Source organism: Aptenodytes patagonicus, unplaced genomic scaffold, assembly GCF_965638725.1.
Source record: "Aptenodytes patagonicus unplaced genomic scaffold, bAptPat1.pri.cur scaffold_71, whole genome shotgun sequence".
Classification (NCBI taxonomy): Eukaryota; Metazoa; Chordata; class Aves; order Sphenisciformes; family Spheniscidae; genus Aptenodytes; species Aptenodytes patagonicus.
The window spans coordinates 92,700-111,523 of NW_027472020.1; the positions used below are offsets into that span (position 1 = coordinate 92,700).

General features: G+C 51.9%; 1 protein-coding gene and 2 long non-coding RNA genes across 8 annotated transcripts; all 3 read left to right on the forward strand.

The window, feature by feature from the left end:
- Nucleotides 1-644: 644 nt before the first annotated feature.
- LOC143173369 (uncharacterized) lies at nucleotides 645-5,968 on the forward strand. The gene is made up of 3 exons (XR_012997542.1): nucleotides 645-831; nucleotides 4,907-5,023; nucleotides 5,874-5,968. It is a non-coding gene; the product is annotated as an uncharacterized LOC143173369 (long non-coding RNA).
- Nucleotides 5,969-5,977: 9 nt separating this feature from the next.
- LOC143173368 (uncharacterized) lies at nucleotides 5,978-12,916 on the forward strand. 6 transcript variants are annotated; one of them, XR_012997540.1, is made up of 9 exons: nucleotides 6,584-7,280; nucleotides 7,425-7,481; nucleotides 8,096-8,220; nucleotides 8,642-8,730; nucleotides 9,432-9,481; nucleotides 11,635-11,833; nucleotides 11,914-12,055; nucleotides 12,144-12,314; nucleotides 12,436-12,916. It is a non-coding gene; the product is annotated as an uncharacterized LOC143173368 (long non-coding RNA). The 6 variants fall into 6 exon arrangements; XR_012997539.1 differs by lacking the exon at nucleotides 11,635-11,833 and having other exon boundaries at nucleotides 11,880-12,055; XR_012997537.1 differs by lacking the exons at nucleotides 11,635-11,833; nucleotides 11,914-12,055; nucleotides 12,144-12,314; nucleotides 12,436-12,916 and adding an exon at nucleotides 5,978-6,022 and having other exon boundaries at nucleotides 7,196-7,280; nucleotides 9,432-9,675.
- Nucleotides 12,914-16,704, forward strand: LOC143173377 (coiled-coil domain-containing protein 81-like). Its single transcript, XM_076363600.1, has 8 exons — nucleotides 12,914-12,938; nucleotides 13,159-13,220; nucleotides 13,675-13,828; nucleotides 14,053-14,309; nucleotides 14,518-14,603; nucleotides 15,003-15,127; nucleotides 15,654-15,762; nucleotides 16,309-16,704. Exons 1-8 carry the CDS (start codon nucleotides 12,914-12,916, stop codon nucleotides 16,658-16,660), a joined length of 1,170 nt encoding a protein of 389 aa, XP_076219715.1. The 3' UTR covers nucleotides 16,661-16,704.
- The last annotated feature ends 2,120 nt before the right edge of the window (nucleotides 16,705-18,824 follow it).

Below are 18,824 nucleotides of genomic sequence, written 5' to 3' on the forward strand. Positions count from 1 at the left end.
ATTTCATTTGAAGCCACAATTTTCACTTTTAGCGCCCAAAGCCTCATTTTCAGGATCCCTCCCCTCATTTTAAGGGTCTCAGTGTCACTGGTGGCATCATCCAGGGCTGCCCTTTATCCTTCTCGGACAGCTCTAAGCTTCCACAAAGCACAGCCCTTCTTTCCAGGGCCGGGCTGCCCTTTCGTTCGTTTTACTTCAGCACAAACACTACCAGAGCCTGCGGCCACGCTCCAGTACCTCATCGCACCTCAGCCCCTGCTGTGAACTAACATGGACAGTCACACCGTTGACGCGCTCTCCTGCCCTTCTCTGGACGCGCTCCAGCACCTCGACGTCCTTCTTGTAGCGAGGGGCCCAAAACTGAAGACAGCCTCGGAGGGCGGGCCCTCAGCGCCTGACAGCGCAGGCTGCGGCAGGGGCTGGGCCGGGCCGCCGCCATGACAACCGCCCCCTCCCCCTGGAACGCTCCCCCACTTCAGCCCAGAGCCTTCCCCGGCCGGCACGGCGACAGCCAATCGGCTGCCGCCGCGGGAAGCGCCGCCAATCGGAGCCGGGCGTGCCCTGCCCAATCCCAGCGCCGCTCTCGGGAGGCCGGCAGAGAGGCGGGAAAGCCCTGAGGGGAGGGACCCGCCCCCGGCTGCGGCCCGTCCGGCCCGGGCCCGTGCGGCCCCCGCGGCTTCTGCCGGGCCCCTCCGCGTCCCCGGGGCAGCCGGGGGGAGGAAGGCCCTGGCGCTTCCCGGCCGGTGTCACCCCAAGGAGCGCGGGACCTCCCGCCACGCGGAGCAGCGAGGGAGGCGCCCGGTGCCCTCACGATGTCTGCGGCGGGGGGAGGTGAGGAAGCAAAGCGCGTCCGGGCTCGGCGCCCTCGGCTCAGCCTCAGGCCGCGACGGGAGCCGAGGGGCTCTTCCGCTGCTGGGAGCCGCCCGAGGCAGCTGCCAGGTACCTGCCTGAGCTAGTTCGCCCGTTTGGGGCGGGAGGTGTCTGCTCTGGGACCCGCCTGGGACTCCCCCCAGGTACGGGGCGGCTTTGGCGGCCCTCATCTGAAAGGCGCACGTGTCCGGGGTGGCAGCCCGGGAGCCCTGCCCTGTCGAGACCCCAGGTAGCGTGCCTCCTCCAGGAGGAAGCTCCAACTGCATGCAGCCACCTGGGACTCCGGCTGGGCGGAAAGCGAAGGTGGTTTGCATCTGGTGGAAGGACCCCCCCAGGCCAGGCGGCTGTCTGGGACCGCTGCGAGGTAGCAGCAGCGCAGGTCGGTTTGCCTCATCCGGGAAGGAGCTGACATCCCGCCTGTGCACCGGGAGGGAGCTCGTCCGTGGTGGTTCCTCCGGTGGTTTTGTGTCCTCGTGGGCGAAGCGCTCAGCCTCCGCGGCCGCAAAGTATTTCTAGTGGTGCCCGGCCTGGTTTCTCTGCGCAGAGACCTACCCCCGGTGCAGAGTCGCTGCCCAGTTGTCGTTGCCTCCACTGGCAGGCTGTGATTGTGGGAGCTCTGATGGCAGGTCGCTGACTGGGGGGCTGCAGGGCCCGCTGCCCAAGTTGGTTTTCGGTGGCGTATAGTTAGCTCCGTTTCAGAGGGACTCTGCGCAAAGGGGGACCCAAGTAGATTTGCGTCTGCGTGCGAGTCGCCTCGCTCCTGGGAAGCAGCTGAGGATTTCTCCCTGGTAGATCCCCGGTGCGGCTGTCCCCCCGGAGTGAAAATCTCATCCCAGGTGACAGCCCACTTGACTTGCCAGGCAGTTGCTGGAGCTATTTTAAAATTTACACAGAAACTGCGTTCCCAGGTAGCAGCCTGGGACTCCTAGAAGGTACCTACCTGAAAAGTTTCTCTCCTGTTGCAAGAAGGACCATGGTTAGTAGTGGCTCAGGCTTCCTGCCAGGCTTCCTGGCCTGTCTTTTTGGCCACCTCAGGAGGGAGTAGAACTCTTGGGTTCTAGATTCCTCCAAGGTAGCTACCGGTGGAGTTTTGTGTATGCTGCAGTCAGGCCCATAGAATCACCGAATGGTTTGGGTTGGAAGGGACCTCTAAAGGTCGTCTAGTCCAACCCCCCTGCCGCGGGCAGGGACATCTTCAACTAGATCAGGTCGCTCAGAGCCCCGCCCAACCTGACCTGGAATGTTTCCAGGGATGGGGCATCCACCCCCTCTCTGGGCAACCTGTGCCGGTGTTTCACCACCCTCAGCGTAAAAAATGTCTTCCTTCTATCTAGTCTGTATCTTTACAGACTAGTTTCAAGCCGTTCCCCCTTGTCCTGTCGCAACAGGCCCTGCTGAAAAGTTTGCCGCCATCTTTTTTATAAGCCCCCTTGAAGTACTGACAGGCTGCAATAAGGTTTCCCCGAAGCCTTCTCTTCTCTAGGCTGAACAATGCTGGCTGTCTCGAATCACCTCCCTGCCCTCCATGTGCCTTAGCATAGCTTCCAGGAGGATCTGTTCCATGATCTTCCCAGGCACAGAGGTGAGGCTGACTGGCCTGTAGTTCCCCGGGCCTTCCTTTTTCCCCTTTTTAAAAATGGGGGTGATGTTTCCCGTTATCCAGTCAGCGGGAACTTCCCCGGACTGCCCCGGCTTCTCAAATACGATGGATAGTGGCTTAGCAACTTCATCCGCCAGTTCCTTCAGGACCCGCAGATGGATCTCATCGGGTCCCATGGACTTGTGCACCTTCAGGTCCTTAGATGGTCTCGAACCTGATGTTCTCCCACAGTGGGCAGCTCTTCATTCTCCCAGTCCCTGCCTTTGCCTTCTGTGGCTTGGGCGGTGAGGCTCGAGCACTTGCTGGTGGAGACCGAGGCAAAAAAGTCATTGAGTACCTCCGCCTTCTCCGTATCCTGGGTAACCAGGTCTCCCGTTTCCTTCCGGAGAGGGCCCACATTTTCCCTCGTCTTCCTTCTGTCCCTGACATATCTATAGAACCTTTTCTTGTTGCCCTTGCCGTCCCTGGCCAGATTTAATTCTCTCAGGGCTTTAGCTTTCCTAACCTGGTCCCTGGCTGCTCGGACAATTTCTCTCTATTCCTCCCAGGCTCCCTGTCCTTGCTTCCACCCTCTGCAGGCTTCCTTCTTGTGTTTGAGTTTGTCCAGGAGCTCCTTGTTCATCCACGCAGGCCTCCTGGCGTTATTGCCTGGCTTCCTCTTTGCTGGGATGCATCGCTCCTGAGCTTGAAGGAGGCGATCCTTGAATATCGCCCAGCTTTCTTGGGCCCCTCTTCCCTCCAGGGCTTTGTCCCATGGCACTCTACCAAGCAGATCCCTGAAGAGGCCAAAGTCTGCTCTGCTGAAGTCCCGGGTAGTGAGCTTGCTGTGTGCCCTCTTCGGTGCCCTGAGGCTCTTGAACTCCACCATTTCATAGAATCATAGAATCATTGAGGTTGGAAAAGACCTCTAAGATCATCGAGTCCAACCGTCAACCCAACACCACCATGCCCACTAAACCATGTCCCTAAGCGCCTCATCTACACGTCTTTTAAATACCTCCAGGGATGGGGACTCCACCACTTCCCTGGGCAGCCTGTTCCAATGTTTCGCCACTCTTTCAGTAAAGAAATTTTTCCTTACATCCAATCTAAACCTCCCCTGGCGCAACTTGAGGCCATTTCCTCTCGTCCTATCACTTGTTACTTCGGAGAAAAGACCAACACCCACCTCGCTACAACCTCCTTTCAGGTAGTTGTAGAGAGCGATGAGGTCTCCCCTCAGCCTCCTTTTTTCCAGGCTGAACAACCCCAGTTCCCTCAGCCGCTCCTCATAAGACTTGTTCTCCAGACCCCTCACCAGCCTCGTTGCCCTTCTCTGGACACGCTCCAGCACCTCAACGTCCTTCTTGTAGTGAGGGGCCCAAAACTGAACACAGTAGTCGAGGTGCGGCCTCACCAGTGCCGAGTACAGGGGCACGATCACTTCCCTACTCCTACTGGCCACACTATTTCTGATACAGGCCAGGATGCCATTGGCCTTCTTGGCCGCCTGGGCACACTGCCGGCTCATTTCATGGTCACTGCAGCCCAGGCTGCCCTTGAGCTTCACGTTCCCCACCAGCCCCTCCTTGTTGGTGAGAACAAGGTCCAGCAGAGCACCTCTCCTCCTTGGCTCCTCTACCACTTGGAGAAGGAAGTTGTCATGGACGCACTCCAGGAACTCCCGGATTGCTTATGCCCTGCCGTGTTGTCCCTGCAACAGATGTCGGGGTGGTTGAAGTCCCGCACGAGGACCAGGGCTTGTGAGCGTAAGGCAGCTCCTATCTGTCTGTAGAGGGCCTCATCCACTCGGTCTTCCTGGTCGGGTGGCCTGTAGCAGACCCCCACCGTAATGTCACCTGTCCCTGCCTTCCCTTTAATTCTGACCCACGAGCTCTCGGTCGGCTCCTCATCCATCCCCAGGCAGAGCTCCATGCACTCCAGCTGGTCATTGACATAGAGGGCGACACCCCCTCCTCATCTCCCCTGCCTGTCCTTCCTAAAGAGCCTGTATCCCTCCATGCCAACACTCCAGGCACAGGATCCATCCCAGCACGTCTCCGTGATGCCAGCAAGGTCGTAGCCCTGCCGGCGTGCACACGTCTCTAACTGCCCTTGTTTATTCCCCGTGCTACGTTTGCACAGAGGCATTGAAGCCGGGCCCCTGATGACGCTGTCTCACTGGCTGCAGTTCCTTTGTGCTGCTCTTCAGGCGCTCCCCTGCTGAGCTGTGTCCCTTCTCCAGGCCCTGGGCGTCCCTTGCTGGCCCTGGCATCCAACTGGTAGGAGTGGGATGGATTGAGGTTCCCCTCCCCTGGCACCTCTAGTTTAAAGCCCTCTTCTGTCTGCTCCCGACTTATCGCCATCTATTTCAATTATCTTTATTAACAAAAACGCAGAGTATCGCCATCGGATGTGGGTTGTTTGGGTTGGTTTTTTTTTTTTTTAAATTTTCAGACAGGAGCAGATATCTGCGGCTTCTTCGAGGACTGGGAGTACGAGCTGTGTGCTCGATGGATGGAGCTGGGTGCCTTTTACCCGTACTCGAGGAATCACAACGGGAAGGGAGCCAAGGTGGGCACCTTCCGCGTTTGCTTTGACCGAGGTTTTTTATTTCCCACCTTTTCCCCATTTCCTACATTTTTTTTATTCCCCATCTATGCCATTTTTACATAAACGCACCACATCTGCAAGAAGAAAATCATTATTTTTCATGTGGTCCAATTCTACTTAAACATACCAACTCTACAAGACTAAAATAGTTATTTTTTTACACGCAGGCCATTTTCATTTAAACATACCACACTTTGGAGACGACCATAATTACTTTTATGGCTAAGCCCATTTAAAGGGGCAAAACGGACCTTGCCGGTGTCATCCCTAATTATTCTTCATTTCCCAGCAAATCAGAAAAGGGACCAGGGGAATGAGATTCCCGAGTGCCTGAAATTCCTGTACTTTGCCCGCTTCCATAGAATACTGTCTTTCTTTTCAGAATAAATGAAAAGAACTGTCTAAATGCAGGAGACTGTACTATAGGGAGCTGTAAAACGAGAGAACTGGAAAAATGGCAATAAGGGAAACAGCATGTTTCTCCTCGTGAGAGCTTTAGGTCGAGCGGAGCAGAGCTATTTGTCCTCCCTTAAAGAACAGAGAACTAAATAAAGGTACTCTAATTTAGAGGAGAGCAAGGAACTTGCAAGGCTCCACCCAGATCTCCTCAGCTATGCTTCGCTATGTCGATTTTGAGGCATGTTTGACAGTTACTGCCACTACATTACACGGTCTTAGGGGCAATAAGATGAAAGAAAAGATGCTGAAGGTGAGGTCCGTTGTAAATATGAGCAAATTCTGTTTTATTCCCCGTCTCTTCCAAACAAAACAATCCCATCTGAATAACAAAAGACTCTTCTCTCTTGTTTAGAGGCAAGATCCTGTTGCCTGGAATTCCACATTTGAAGACATTTCCAGGAAAGTGCTAAATATAAGATACACCCTCTTACCTTATTTGTACACGTTAATGCACAAAGCCAACGCTCACGGCAGCACCGTCGTCCGCCCTCTGCTCCACGAGTAAGTGGGGTCCTTCCTTCCCCGTTCATAATGAATTCCTACTGAAGTCCCTGGGGTTTCCGTCGGCCTCCTAGAAAGGTTTTTCCCTGTTACAGCAATTTTTCTCTTAAAACCGGCGAGGGATGGAGAATACGCACACTGAGCATCGGCTCGCTGTGACGCCTCAAGGGCTCCGTTCCCCACGGTGCCGACTTTTTTGTCTTATCTAGAAACATAATTCATATATCGATTTTGAAGCTCATTCTCATCATCCCTAGTGGTATTCAGCAAATACCTTCTGCCTGGTGCTGGATATACGCAGAATCAGAGAGCACGTGCCGCAGAAACAGCTGGGCAAAACCTTTAAGCAGAGAAACAGAAAAGGGGGGAGAAAATAGGGGGTTTGACGCCCGTTTTGAGACATTTGCAGGGCACGGTGACTTATTTTGGCCAAACAGATATGGCAGTTTTTAAAAAAAAAAAAAAAAAAAAAGGGGGGGGTTGTAGCAGGTTCTTTTTTTTTTTTAAAAAAAGACATGTTTTTAGAGACGTGAGCCTTCATTGGTACCTGGTCAGAAGGGGCGATACGTGCCAAAGGCTGATCAATGCCTTAATGTTAAAGGTGAAGCCTAATATCTAAAAATGCTTGTCTTCCACTAAACCCCACTGACTTGTCAGCGTGTCATCCCGGCCTCATTTTGAGTAATCTGAGACTTGATCCTGACAAAGCGCCTGTCAAAAAATAAGCAGCGCAAATCAGAAAGTAATTGGGCCACTACTTAATTTTGCTGTTGCTGATAGCAAGCAAAAGTGGTTTGTTTTTTTTTTTTAAGTTTTGTGATCTAAATAGCCTAAATAAAAATTCTAGTGCGTGCGTAGGTATAGGCCAGCAAACGTGAAGCAACAGCAGACGTGAAAATTAAGTAATAGGTGGCATTGCCCTGAAGATTTTCACTTTAGGATCTTAATACACTCTTGACAAGGACTAAGTGATACATTTGTAAAAAAAAGGGATTAATTTTTGACCCTTATTATCTATTATGAATAGATAGGTAATAATGTTGCCTGTTACTAGTGGTAGCATGCTCGCGGCTGAGGAAATGGTAGTTTTACTGAGAAAAAAAGGCTTCAACAAGGAAACACTTTGGGAAAGGTTGACCCCGAGGGCTCGGCCGCTCTTTTGTTACTTTGCAGGTTTGTGAGAGACAAAACGACATGGGAAATACACAGGCAATTTCTGTGGGGACCGGCACTGCTCGTCAGCCCCGCGCTGGACCAGGTGAAATAGCAGGAATAGAAGTATCAGAAAAGTTGGGGGAAGAAATGAGAAAATACTAGAAACGGATGAAAACATTGGAAGAGATTTGAACTAAACTGTACTTTCTGGCTTTAACAGACCTAAACCAAAAGTGTGTCGTTCCAGGGTGCTGTAGCGGTGAAGGCTTACCTGCCGAATGCCCGCTGGTATGATTACCACACAGTGAGTAATTTTAAAAACTCTAGTATATTTATTTTTCCTACTATGGAAATGATCAGGAAAATTTCCATAGTATCCACCGTAACAGGTGTACGGCGTGCTGGGGTGGAGTGTGACTCCACCACCTCTGTTTTACCAACACGTGTCCAGTAGGCGTTTTTAGCGATGTAAAAAATTACATCTTGGCTAATTTGTTTGCTAATCACTTTGTGGTAATGTAATCCTGTTCAACATGACCAGTAAAAAGGTGGAATAACAGCTGTAACTGAAGCGCTTCCATGTTTGCTTTTTTTGAACCCCTTCAAGGATGCATAGAACTTCTTTTCTAGGAATGATGGTGTGGAGGAAGACAAAAGTTTTAAACAATTTTTACGGCCTCAGGCTTTAAAAGTCACTCCGTTTATCAAGTGTTGTGTAATGGGTTTATATATGCAGAATTTCAGATTGTAATCTTGAAAACACATAGTTCTGCACTAAAGAAGGATTGGCACTGACAACTTTCTTAGTATTTATGTATTCATAAACTTTCATTCTAAAAAAAAGCTTAAAATGGAAAATTCAACAAAGAGACCAAGTTTTATTTGGGTGTTTTTTTTTTTTTTTTTAATCATGAATAGGGTGAGTACCTTGGCTTTAGGGGACAATTCAGAAATTTACCATCTCCTTTGGAACATATCAACCTCCATATCCGAGGCGGCTACATCCTCCCTCAGCAAAGCCCTGCTAATACTACATTTTACAGGTATGACTACAATTTAATGGAACATTTTTTTGCTTTTTGGGGGCGATATTTAATTAGTGGCCTGGCAAATAAATCGCGTATTAGTGACACGGCGCCTGCATTTGCCTGGACTCCTTATTTTCAACCTGGGAAAAGCCCAATTTTCTGGTTTAATGTACACTGTGCTCGGAAGCATTTCCCATTTGGTATAAACATGAGCAGTCCTGAGAGAATCAGGAAGTATGGCAGCACGTCAACTTCATGGCAGGTTTTTCTCCTTTTTTGGTTTCCTCCTTTAACGGTAACGCTATGGATCGGGGAAGGCTGGTAACAGAGCTCAGTTAAGTTGTGTACAATGTCCGTAATGGAAGTGATATTGTATTACCTATGTTGAGAAAGATAAAATGCAATTACCCCAGACAAATATTCTTTTCTTCCATAGCCGAAGAAACCCGTTGGCGCTCACCGTTGCTTTGAATGACAGTCAGCTTGCAGCAGGTCAGCTTTACTGGGATGACGGGGTGCGCATTGGTAAGTACAAAGTTTCTTGTTTCCACGCTAAATTAACTAATTCAGAGTCTACAATGCATAAACGTCGCCTCTCTCTAGCTCAGCGCATCGCTGACACGAACAGTTAATGTTGTATTTCAGGATTAGTCCGTAATTGTGCAACACGGCGTAGGAAGCAGGAGCACAAACCAGAGAGAAAAAAAATTACAGTAAACCGGTTACACTTAAGTAATTAAACTAAAATTACAGTAAAATGTAAAACAGTAACACCGCTAAAATGTAGAATGCTGGCACAGTAGTAACCTAATGTTGTTATTTAGAGAATATATATTTTGCATGAATTCAGCTGTGCCCTGGGCCTAGGACAAGGTATAGAATAAGGATTTGTTCTCAAACCTGTGGGGAACCTAACCACAGGTGAAGTGGGAAGCTTTAACTAATTTCCTCGATATTAATAAATTCAAATGGTCTTCAGATAAGACGTATCTAGCAGTCTCTTATCCTTTACGCCTGCAGTGTATTATCCTTGTAATAACGCTAAGCTGTCCCCTGAGATCATCGCAAGGAATGCACAAAATTGTGATTTATCTTTTTTTAACATACCAACACATTGCAGGAAGTCCGCACGAGCTATACTACACGCAGCACAATTCTTCTATTTAACTTAAAAAAAGAAAAGGTGACCAGCAAATACATTTTACTTCATTCTTTCTTTTTAACAGATGCGTATGAAGAGCGTGTATATCTGCTGACCTCATTTACTGCTAATCGGGTACGTCACGGTACCTCGCTGGTTTTGAGTACCCGGGGTGATTATTGTTGTATGTTAACTAAGGTATTTTAATTTGGCATTTTTTTTTTAATGTTTCGATATCCCCACACGCTACTAACCCTTTGTGATGGACCAGCTCTTAGCCAGCGTTGTGAAAACCGTTGCAGGTCTCTCCGTGTTACTTTTTTTTTTTTTTTTTTTTTAATTAATACAGGCAACATCACACCCCAGATGGATAAACGAATTTTGCAATAAATGGGGGCAAGTAAATTTACTTCAGCAGGGCACCTCCCCGCACGTGTATTTATATTCAGTGGCTGGCGCAGCCTGAGACCTTCAAGACAGGCGTTGGTTCAGATTTGGTCCCTGCACGTCGGTTTTCAGTAAGTGAGGAGGAGGTTTTAACATTAACTTCAAAAATTAACGTTAAGCAAAAAATCCCAGACATACCCGTTCACAACTTCTCCTTCTATATATGAAGGAATTTAGGAGTGTTTTGTGTCCGGGCTGCGCTATAATGCCGTGAATATAGTTAAGTTGTATTGAGAACGAATTTAAGCTGGCTTCAGAGGGTATCTAGTTTAGCTTATCGCTGCGTTTCTTGTATATTCCTGCCGTTATAATTTCTCGTCGTTCTGAAAAACGCCAGTTTTTTTCAAAAAGGATTTGTAGAAAACGAAAGCGCGTATCAACGCAGAAAGGCAATAAGGCCAATATTTTGCCAGCGGTGTGTTCCGCATCATTTTTGCTCATCGTTCCCATGTAAATGAATACATTTCAGGCAAGCAGCCCGTGCGTATTTTACAGCCTTGCAGTTAAGCGTAGATATCCACGTAGGACACAAATGTACTTGGACAGACTAGAAAGAAGTGACTGTACACAAAATCTACCCCATCTGGAATACAGTCACAGTTAGAGCCAGGAAAGTGCTTTCAAATGGTTTAGAAAGGTAGGGGCAGCGATCGCCAAAGATTTTGACTACGCATCCCCAGCAGTAAGAGTTTTTGAGCGCCTCCCCCCAACATACGCATCTTTATTTATAAATTATATACATATCTAGGTATAGAAAACAATTGTGCTACCTACTGTTATGTGCATCACAAAGCATACACAGAGACAGAAATTTAAAAAGGTGGGTAAAGGTGAAATAGATGCTACGATAAAAATATTTTAACTTTTATTTATTAATAGTACAAAACCATTTTCTTCCCACACCCCAGTGGATTTGTTTTGCGCTCCACTGCACTAGAGGATGGTATTTTCCGCTGCCATTATCAAATCTCCACGTTAGGAGCCCGAGGGAAAAGCAGAGAAAATCTAGTTGGGCAAAAATGGTTTAGTTTTCGTTAAGAGCTGTTAATTGTTTAAAGGTTGCAGCAGAACCTTTGAACAGAGGCTGGTGTGGAGTTACTGACTCCGTTTGTGACTCTTTTTTATCGTTGTTCTTAATTTTTATCATTATTCTTCAACACAGAAGCTCGACCGTGGAGCAGTTGCTGTGTAAGAAAGTCAGCGATTAGTGGTGCTTGTTATAATGATTGGCATTTCCAGCGTGTCAGCTTTAAACTTTTTGTTTTAAGCCGTTGAATAGCTGGAATTAAATTAGACGGTGATTATACGGACTATGGGTTTAAAAGAAATGCTTTTTATATGGTAATAAAAAAAAAAAGGTGTGTTGTTTCATTAGTTTTCCAGGTGGCCAAAATGTTGTTGTTTTATCCTCAGTGCTCCGATTTCTCATTTCTTTTGACTTTCTCAAGGAATTGGACGTAAACTGCTAAGGGAGAAAAGGGTTTTTCTGCTATTTGCAGTTGTAAGATTACATAGTAATCGCCCATTGTCCTGCTCTTACAGAAAGCTGGTAAGGAAAAGCGTAATTAGAGCGGTCTTAAATCGACCGATAATGAAGAACGCAATAAAATAACTGTATAATTACATTATATCTGTATAATTCTATCACAGCGGAGCTGCGTGGGAGCGGCGCTGGGATCTGACCCAGCAAGTGCCATCTCTGGGCAACTTAAAGGATATTCTCTGCCCGGAGACCTGGTGGAATTGGGCACAACCTAAAGAAATTGTGAATCCGCTATCTGCCTAAACTCAAGTCAGCTGGTCCAAGAAATGCGCCCCGATTCACACTCCTATTTTGCTAGGTCTGGAACGACGAGTTTCGCAATCCATCGGAAGCATTTTTGCCGCTGTAAAAGGCGATTTAAAAAAGAAAAAAAAGGAGCAAAAGGAGCAAAACGCCTGCAGGACCGGAGCGATAACCAGGGGACGCACAGAGATCTTGCCACTGAATTCAGTAGTTTGGGAAACTTCAGGGGATTACAGGAAAACGAGGGAAAAAAGGTCTGAATTATGAAAACCATTGTTTTAATCCTTTCTTATGCTGCAGAATTCACATCAGGACAAATTTCTTTAATATTCAGCACCTCATTGGTAGCGGAGGAGTCTGCAAGAGATCTGCGAAGGCGGAGGAACGAGGAAGATCAAAGCCTCCAACGTTTGGAAAATGAAGAACGATAGAGAGATTCGTTTATTTATTTTTAAATTGAAGAGGAGGGAAAAATGGTAAGCCTCAAGTGGGCTGAAAAAAGCGTATTCGGACAAGAAACCGCCCAAGGATAAATCGCTAACTTTCTTTTTCCTCTTCCTTCAGAATATTTGAGAGAGAAAGGTTTTGCGCCGTGGTTAGGCTGAGCCGAATAACGTGAAGTTTACCTGAATTAAAATTTTGGGGGTGACCTCAACCGTCCGGGCGGTGTCAGTATCGCAGAATGGTGAAGCGATCCGATCCCCTCGCGCTGCGTCCCACGAGGGCCAAAACCGGGTAAGTCGACGGTTTACGGGCAAATCCTGTCGTTGCCGTTAGTTCCGTGCTCTTAACCGCTTGGGGGTTCACCTCTTGGCTGTAATATAACTTGTATCTACGATTCTTTGGTTCTGTGAAGGGTCTGTTTGTGGCAGCTGGGGTAAAATAAGGATTTTTGCCCAACATGGGACGGCCGAGCGTATCCCGCCGGGGCTGATCGACAAGAGCACGCAGTTTCCATCTGCGCTCTCTGCCGGTTCGAGGAGAATGCGCAGGATTACGGGGCTGGGCCAGCGCGGCCGTACGTCGGCTGGACGGTGTGCACGGAGGAAGGAGCTGGCGGCAGCCCTGGTCACGGCGAGCGGCAGGTCACTGGCGTGTCACAGTGGGCGGCAGAGCCAGCGGCGGCCACGTCACCGTGGTGTCACACTGGTTCTGTGACACGGCCGCGCAGGGCTACAAAAGGGGCCGCCGGGACGGTGGGTCCTGCACCCTGGAGGAGCGTCCATAGGACGAAGGCAGGGATGAGCTCCCACAGGGCTGTCGCTGCTGAGGAGCAACCCTTGAGCGTGAGGCGGATCAAGATGGACTTCTGGGACGGGATGGAGCACGCCTTCATGATGCCCAGCATCACCACCAAAGGTACAGGCATCCACAGCCACCGCGGGAGTGCTTACAGGACCAACGGTTGTAGCGCTGTGTGGGTGAGACTCGGCACTGCAGCCATCTCAGGGGTGTTTCCATCTGGGGCCGGGGACATCAATGTCACTTTACATCTGGCAATGTGCCAGAGCTCAGGGGGTGTTGGAGGGTTGAGAGCTGGCAGACGCAGAGCGCAACCTGGTTTTCCTTTGCCTTCTAGAGCGAACCGCCGTCTGGGACGCAGTGGCTGGCTACGTTCAAGAACAGCTCCTGCTGCACAAGGTGGGGCGACACCCGCATCCTCTTAGTCCACCCAGGGGAGTGGGGAGTCCCCACGGGCCTGGGGCATGGCCTGCAGTTACTTTTCCCTCCTCAGAAAGCAGGAAACTCACCCCAAAAGTCCCCGCTGGGGGACAAGCAGGGCTCGTGCAAGGGTGGTATCACCTCCGGCAGGTGGTATTGTACCGCGGGGCTGATCCCGGTCGCTGGAGACCCCTGGATGCCCTCGGGCTGCTTCTGCCCTGACTCCAGCACTGCTTTTTCGGGGCAGGGGAAAGGGAAGGAGAGGGCTCGGCAGCTCCTCCTTAAAGCTCTCCCCACTGCCCTGGCTCGCGTCTCTGAACAGCAGGAGCGGGCAGGGTCTGGTCCAAAGCACCGTCCCTGGACAGGGCCACTCCCAGCTCTTCCCTCCAGCCAGTCCCTCACTCTGCAGCCCTTGCCTTCTCTCCTGCTCCAGGGAGTCCGAATTCCAACCCTCGGCTCCTTCGACGCCGTCCCCCAGTGGATCCAGGCTGGGAACGAGGCGGTGATTATCCAGAGGCCCGTCTTTCGCCTGGCCAGGAACCTGGCGGTTGTCCACAACCTGATGGATGACAAGGACTACCTGCCCGGTAAGACGTCGGATTAAACCCTGGCTGGCTGCAGGGTCGTTTCATCCCTGCCCTGGGTCTGAGATGCTCTGAAAAAGCAACTCTCTCTCTGCAGAGCAGGCCCAAAAATGTTTTTTTTTTTTCCTGGGGGGGGCGATGCGATGACTGCAGTAAGCAGCCCTTGGGAAACGCCTGTGGAAAGGCCAGTGGGCGAGCGCCTCCATCCCCTTCCTGTGCCTTTCCAGGCGATAAGGAGCTGGAGCCTCTGAAATACGCCAAGGTGGCCACGGACGCCTCTGTGTCCCGGCGAAAAGTGGAGGGCTGCATCCTAGGCGTCACGTCCCTCCTCTCTCACTGCCTGGGGAAGGGGGCGAACGTTGCCCTCGTCCTGAGGAACGTTGGGGTGCTCCTCATCGAAGGCAGGAGAGTGGAAATGAAATTCTACTACGACTTCCTGGAGACCTTGTCCGGGAAGAAGAACCTGGCAAAAGCTGTTTTCAAGGTGAGCGTTTCAGTTTTGCTGTGGCGCGGGCACTCCCACGGCGGTGTCGTGGCGCTGCCCACGCGTGGCCCGGCTGGGATGCGGTCATCCCACTTGAGCGAGGCGAGACCTACGGTCCTAACAACTCCCCCTGCCTCGGGCTCCTCCGATTCGGAGCGCCTCGGCCGTGCGGAGGGCATCCTGCCATCTTTGTGGTCCTCCCTTGCAGGTCCCCTGGCTGCTGGACATGCTGGTGTCCCGGGTGGCACCCGTGGCCTCGCTGAGTGTTTCCGGCCGCGTCATCCTCTTTCCCGAGTGAGTACGTTGGCGGCTGCAGCCGCTGGTTGGTGCAGACGCTCAAGGTAGCATTTGCTCCTTGTGACCACGGATGTCCTCCCATGGGGACAACCAGGCAGTGGCTCTTGTTGGCGTCCCCAGGCTGTAGTCGGTCCCACGAGGCAGATCTGATGGGAAAGACAGAGGAATTTAGGCAACATTTTCTTCCCGTGGCGGCCAGGGCTTCTTTGCCAGGGGACTCCATTTCCCAGGGCTGTCCTTGCGGGTGGGGCACGGTAGACGTTGGAAAAACACGGTAGACTTGGGGAAAAGAACGGCCTTTACGGCCCTTCCAAAGTCTGCCCGTCAGGAGGTGATTGCGGCGAGCGAGTGCTGGTGGTGCTCTGGGTCACGTCGGCGTCTTCTCCTTGTTGCCAGGTTTGAAACGGAGCTTGTGGCCGAGCCGCTGCCCAGGCCTCTTCTCAAGACCTCGAGGCGAGTCCCCGGCGGGGACAAGCAGATGAGAAGGGAGGGTTTGCCACATCTCGGGCAAGGCACGAAAGGTAAAGCAGCTCCCGGCTCCTTTCCACGGCACGGGCAACCAAGTTCTGTCGTCGGGTGGGGAAAAGCACCGGCGTTGCGGGTCAAAAGGCTCCGACTTGGGCCAAAGCTTCATGCCAGCTCAGCCCAGCCTTTTCTCCCGACGACTCGTCGGCTTCACCGAAACGGAGCCCTGGGGTGGGACGTGCCCAAGGGTACGGTGGGAGGATGGTGATCCAAGGCCCTCTCCTCCCCCCTCAGAAGTGACCCCACCAAAAGTGTCCCTGTCACCTCCCCGGCATCACCCAGCCCCCTCAGTCCCAACCCGGGCGCTGATGAGGCGATTGCAAAAGCACGTTGGAAGTGGGGAACCGGGGCAAGCGCCGGTGCTGGGGAGGGTGCCGGGCCTCTGGAGACAGCGGATGGGAGGGGGAGCAGAACGGCCCTCTCGGATGCTTTGGAAAGAGGCCTGAGCAGCGCTGCCTGTCACCGGGGCCGGCAGCGTCCCGGCGACGCTCTTCTGACGAGGTCTCTCCTTCCTGTTTCCAGTGGGATTCCCTGGTTTTCCCTTTCCAGCTAGTCCAAGCTCGAGAAATGATGAGATACCACCGTTCTGGGAAATCAGGGGGAAGAGGAGGAGGAGAAGCTCTCGGGTCAGGTGAGGCTCAGGGCTGGCGTCTGCACGGGCTCCTTTTGCCCAGAGAGGCGGTCACTGCCCCATCCCGGGAAACGTTCAAGGTCAGGTTGGAGGGGGCCTCTGAGCGACCTGATCTAGTCGAAGACGGCCCTGCTCCTCGCAGGGAGGCTTGGACTAGACGACCTTCAGAAGCCCCTTCCAACCCAAAGCCTTCTGTGATTCTGTGATTTCCTGACCCGGCAAGAGCCCGTTGCCCAGCCCCAAACACTCGCCGCCCATCGCTGCCCAACAGTGGTGACGGCAGCGCCCGGAGGGGCGGGATGGTGCTGCCGGGAGCCCCCCGTTTCACAGGGCTGCTTCCTCTCGGGCCCTTCAGGAGAGCCCCAGCATGGCCTCCTGAGCTGTGCACGGGGACAGCCGTGCGACAGCCGAGGGTCCTGGCTCAGGGGGTTTCCTCAGCCGAGCCGCCGGCGGCTGCACAAAGAGGCGCGTGGCTCGCGAGGGCGGGATATGGCGACAAACCCATCGACCTCCTCAGGTTAGACCTCTCCCATTGTGTCCTTCCAGGCAGCGGCGGGTCATCCCAGGCGGTTCCCCTGGAAAAAAGCAGCCTGCGACCAGCCAACCCAAGGGCAAACCCGCGCCCACCGGCCAAGCACCAAGGCAGAGCCGAGCGCAGGCAGCAGAACTTCAGAGCTACGGAGGAGGAGGAGGAGGACTAGTGGAGAAAATCCTCGCTGAAATCGCCACGACGCAGACGGCGAAAGCCAAGCCCTCCCACGCTCGGGAAGCGGCGACCTTCGTAACACCCGTAATCGCCGTCTTATCGGTAACGAGCTCTGAGGCCAGCCTGCGCGAGGAGCCCGCCTACGAGGTTCTCAGGCAGCCGCTGCCGAGACCAAGATGGAGAAAACTGTGAACTTCAGTCCTGAGAGCTTCTGGCCGGTGCTGGAATAATCTCAGAAGTCTGCATTCTGGACGCGGAGTGCTGAGGCCCGCGCGCTCGAGGCACCCCTCGACGAACACCTCTGTTTTGGTGCAAGCGGCTCGAGGCGATGCCTTGTGCTGAAGACGAGCTCAGCGCTCCCTCGGCTGGAGAGGCCCCACCTGGAGGGATCGGGGAAAAAGAGATGAATAAAAACACAGAGAAGTTGCAAAAGGGCCTTGACTTTTTTTGAATTGTTTGCAACCGGAACGGGGGAGAAGGGTTTTTTACGGTTGGCTCTGAGATCAGCCGAGCACGGCCCTGGAAGCGGGGCCATCTGAGGGACCTTCCCTCGTGACCTCTTCCATCCAAAGGACCTTCTCCATGGCCGCTATGGAAAGGAAGGTGGTTTTGGGGGCAAGAGAGGGCAACCAGGCACTTGGAGCAATGTTGTGAAGAACTGAAGATCCCTGGAGGGGAAAGGAGAGAATGCAAGTGCAGCTGGGGAGGCATGGAGGGCACGTACGTGCAGGGGCAGCGGAGGCCACCTAAGCTTACGCCCAGGGCCATAAGGGACCGGGGAAGGAAAGAGAGCAAGGCTGAGCCCAGCTCCGCTGGCCTGGACTTTCTATTTCCACCTGGGGTAGAGCCAGGGCTCTCTACTATCCTATTTATCTCCCAGATGACCCAATTTATATCCACTTTCTACCTCTACTTATGAAATCCTCCAGGTAGGTGCCCTGTTTGGCCATCCCGTGGGCCACCCACGCTGACAGAAGGTCCACCTCCAGTCCCAGCACGGTGGCACTCGCGTCCCCTGCTGTTTCCTGGCATTTTCCTCCTTGCCCAAATCCATCCTATGCAACCCAGGAACCAAACCGTCCTTACGGGAAGCTTCTGCTTAGGACCCCCTCCAGCATCGGGGGGGAAGGGGCCACCCTGATGCCGCCCTAAAGATGCAGTCCCTGACCTTGAGCAAAGGTTGTTCCTGAGGACACTGGCGCGAGCGAGTGATGAGGGTCTGCAAAGCTGAATTTCACTTTGCAGGGGCAGATCTTTCTGCACCGGTTTGCAAGCGATCCGAGGGTGCCGGGCTGGGAATTGGAAGACCTTCCTGAAGGGCCAAAATGGAGAGACCTACCCAGAACCAGGAGCTCAGTGTGGGGGTGAGATGTGTCTCTAGGATGTGTTTTTATATATATATATATATATATATATATATATACACCCTACATGTAGGGTTCAAATCCTTACTACAGGACACAAAACCTAACTTCCCGGTCCAAAGCCTCATTTTTAGGCTACAAAGCCACAACTGGCTGTGCAAAGCCTCATTTATACAATCCCAACTCTTATTTTCAAAGTCCAAGTCCTCGGTTTTAGATCCAGACTCTCATATTAAGTTACCAAAGTCTCATTTATGTGGTCCAAAGCCCCATCTTGAAGGCCCAAACCCTCATTTTGAGGGGCCAAATACTGATTTGTAGGGTCTAAACCCTCTTTCTGGGGAACAAAGGCTCGGGTTTAGGGACCAAAGCTTTAGTTGGAGGCTCCAACGCCTCATTTGTAAGACCCAGGTCTTTGTTTTTAGAGTCCAAAATCTCATTTGATTGTCCAAATCCTTGTTTTTTGTTTCTGACGCCAAATTCTGAGGGTCCAAAGTCTCATTTTTAGGGCCCAAGGCCTCCTTTTTAGGGTTCTGCGCCTCTTTTCTTTTAGAGTCCAATTCTCAATTTTTAGGGCCCAAAGCCTCATATTTCATTTGAAGCCACAATTTTCACTTTTAGCGCCCAAAGCCTCATTTTCAGGATCCCTCCCCTCATTTTAAGGGTCTCAGTGTCACTGGTGGCATCATCCAGGGCTGCCCTTTATCCTTCTCGGACAGCTCTAAGCTTCCACAAAGCACAGCCCTTCTTTCCAGGGCCGGGCTGCCCTTTCGTTCGTTTTACTTCAGCACAAACACTACCAGAGCCTGCGGCCACGCTCCAGTACCTCATCGCACCTCAGCCCCTGCTGTGAACTAACATGGACAGTCACACCGTTAACGCGCTCTCCTGCCCTTCTCTGGACACGCTCCAGCACCTCGACGTCCTTCTTGTAGCGAGGGGCCCAAAACTGAAGACAGCCTCGGAGGGCGGGCCCTCAGCGCCTGACAGCG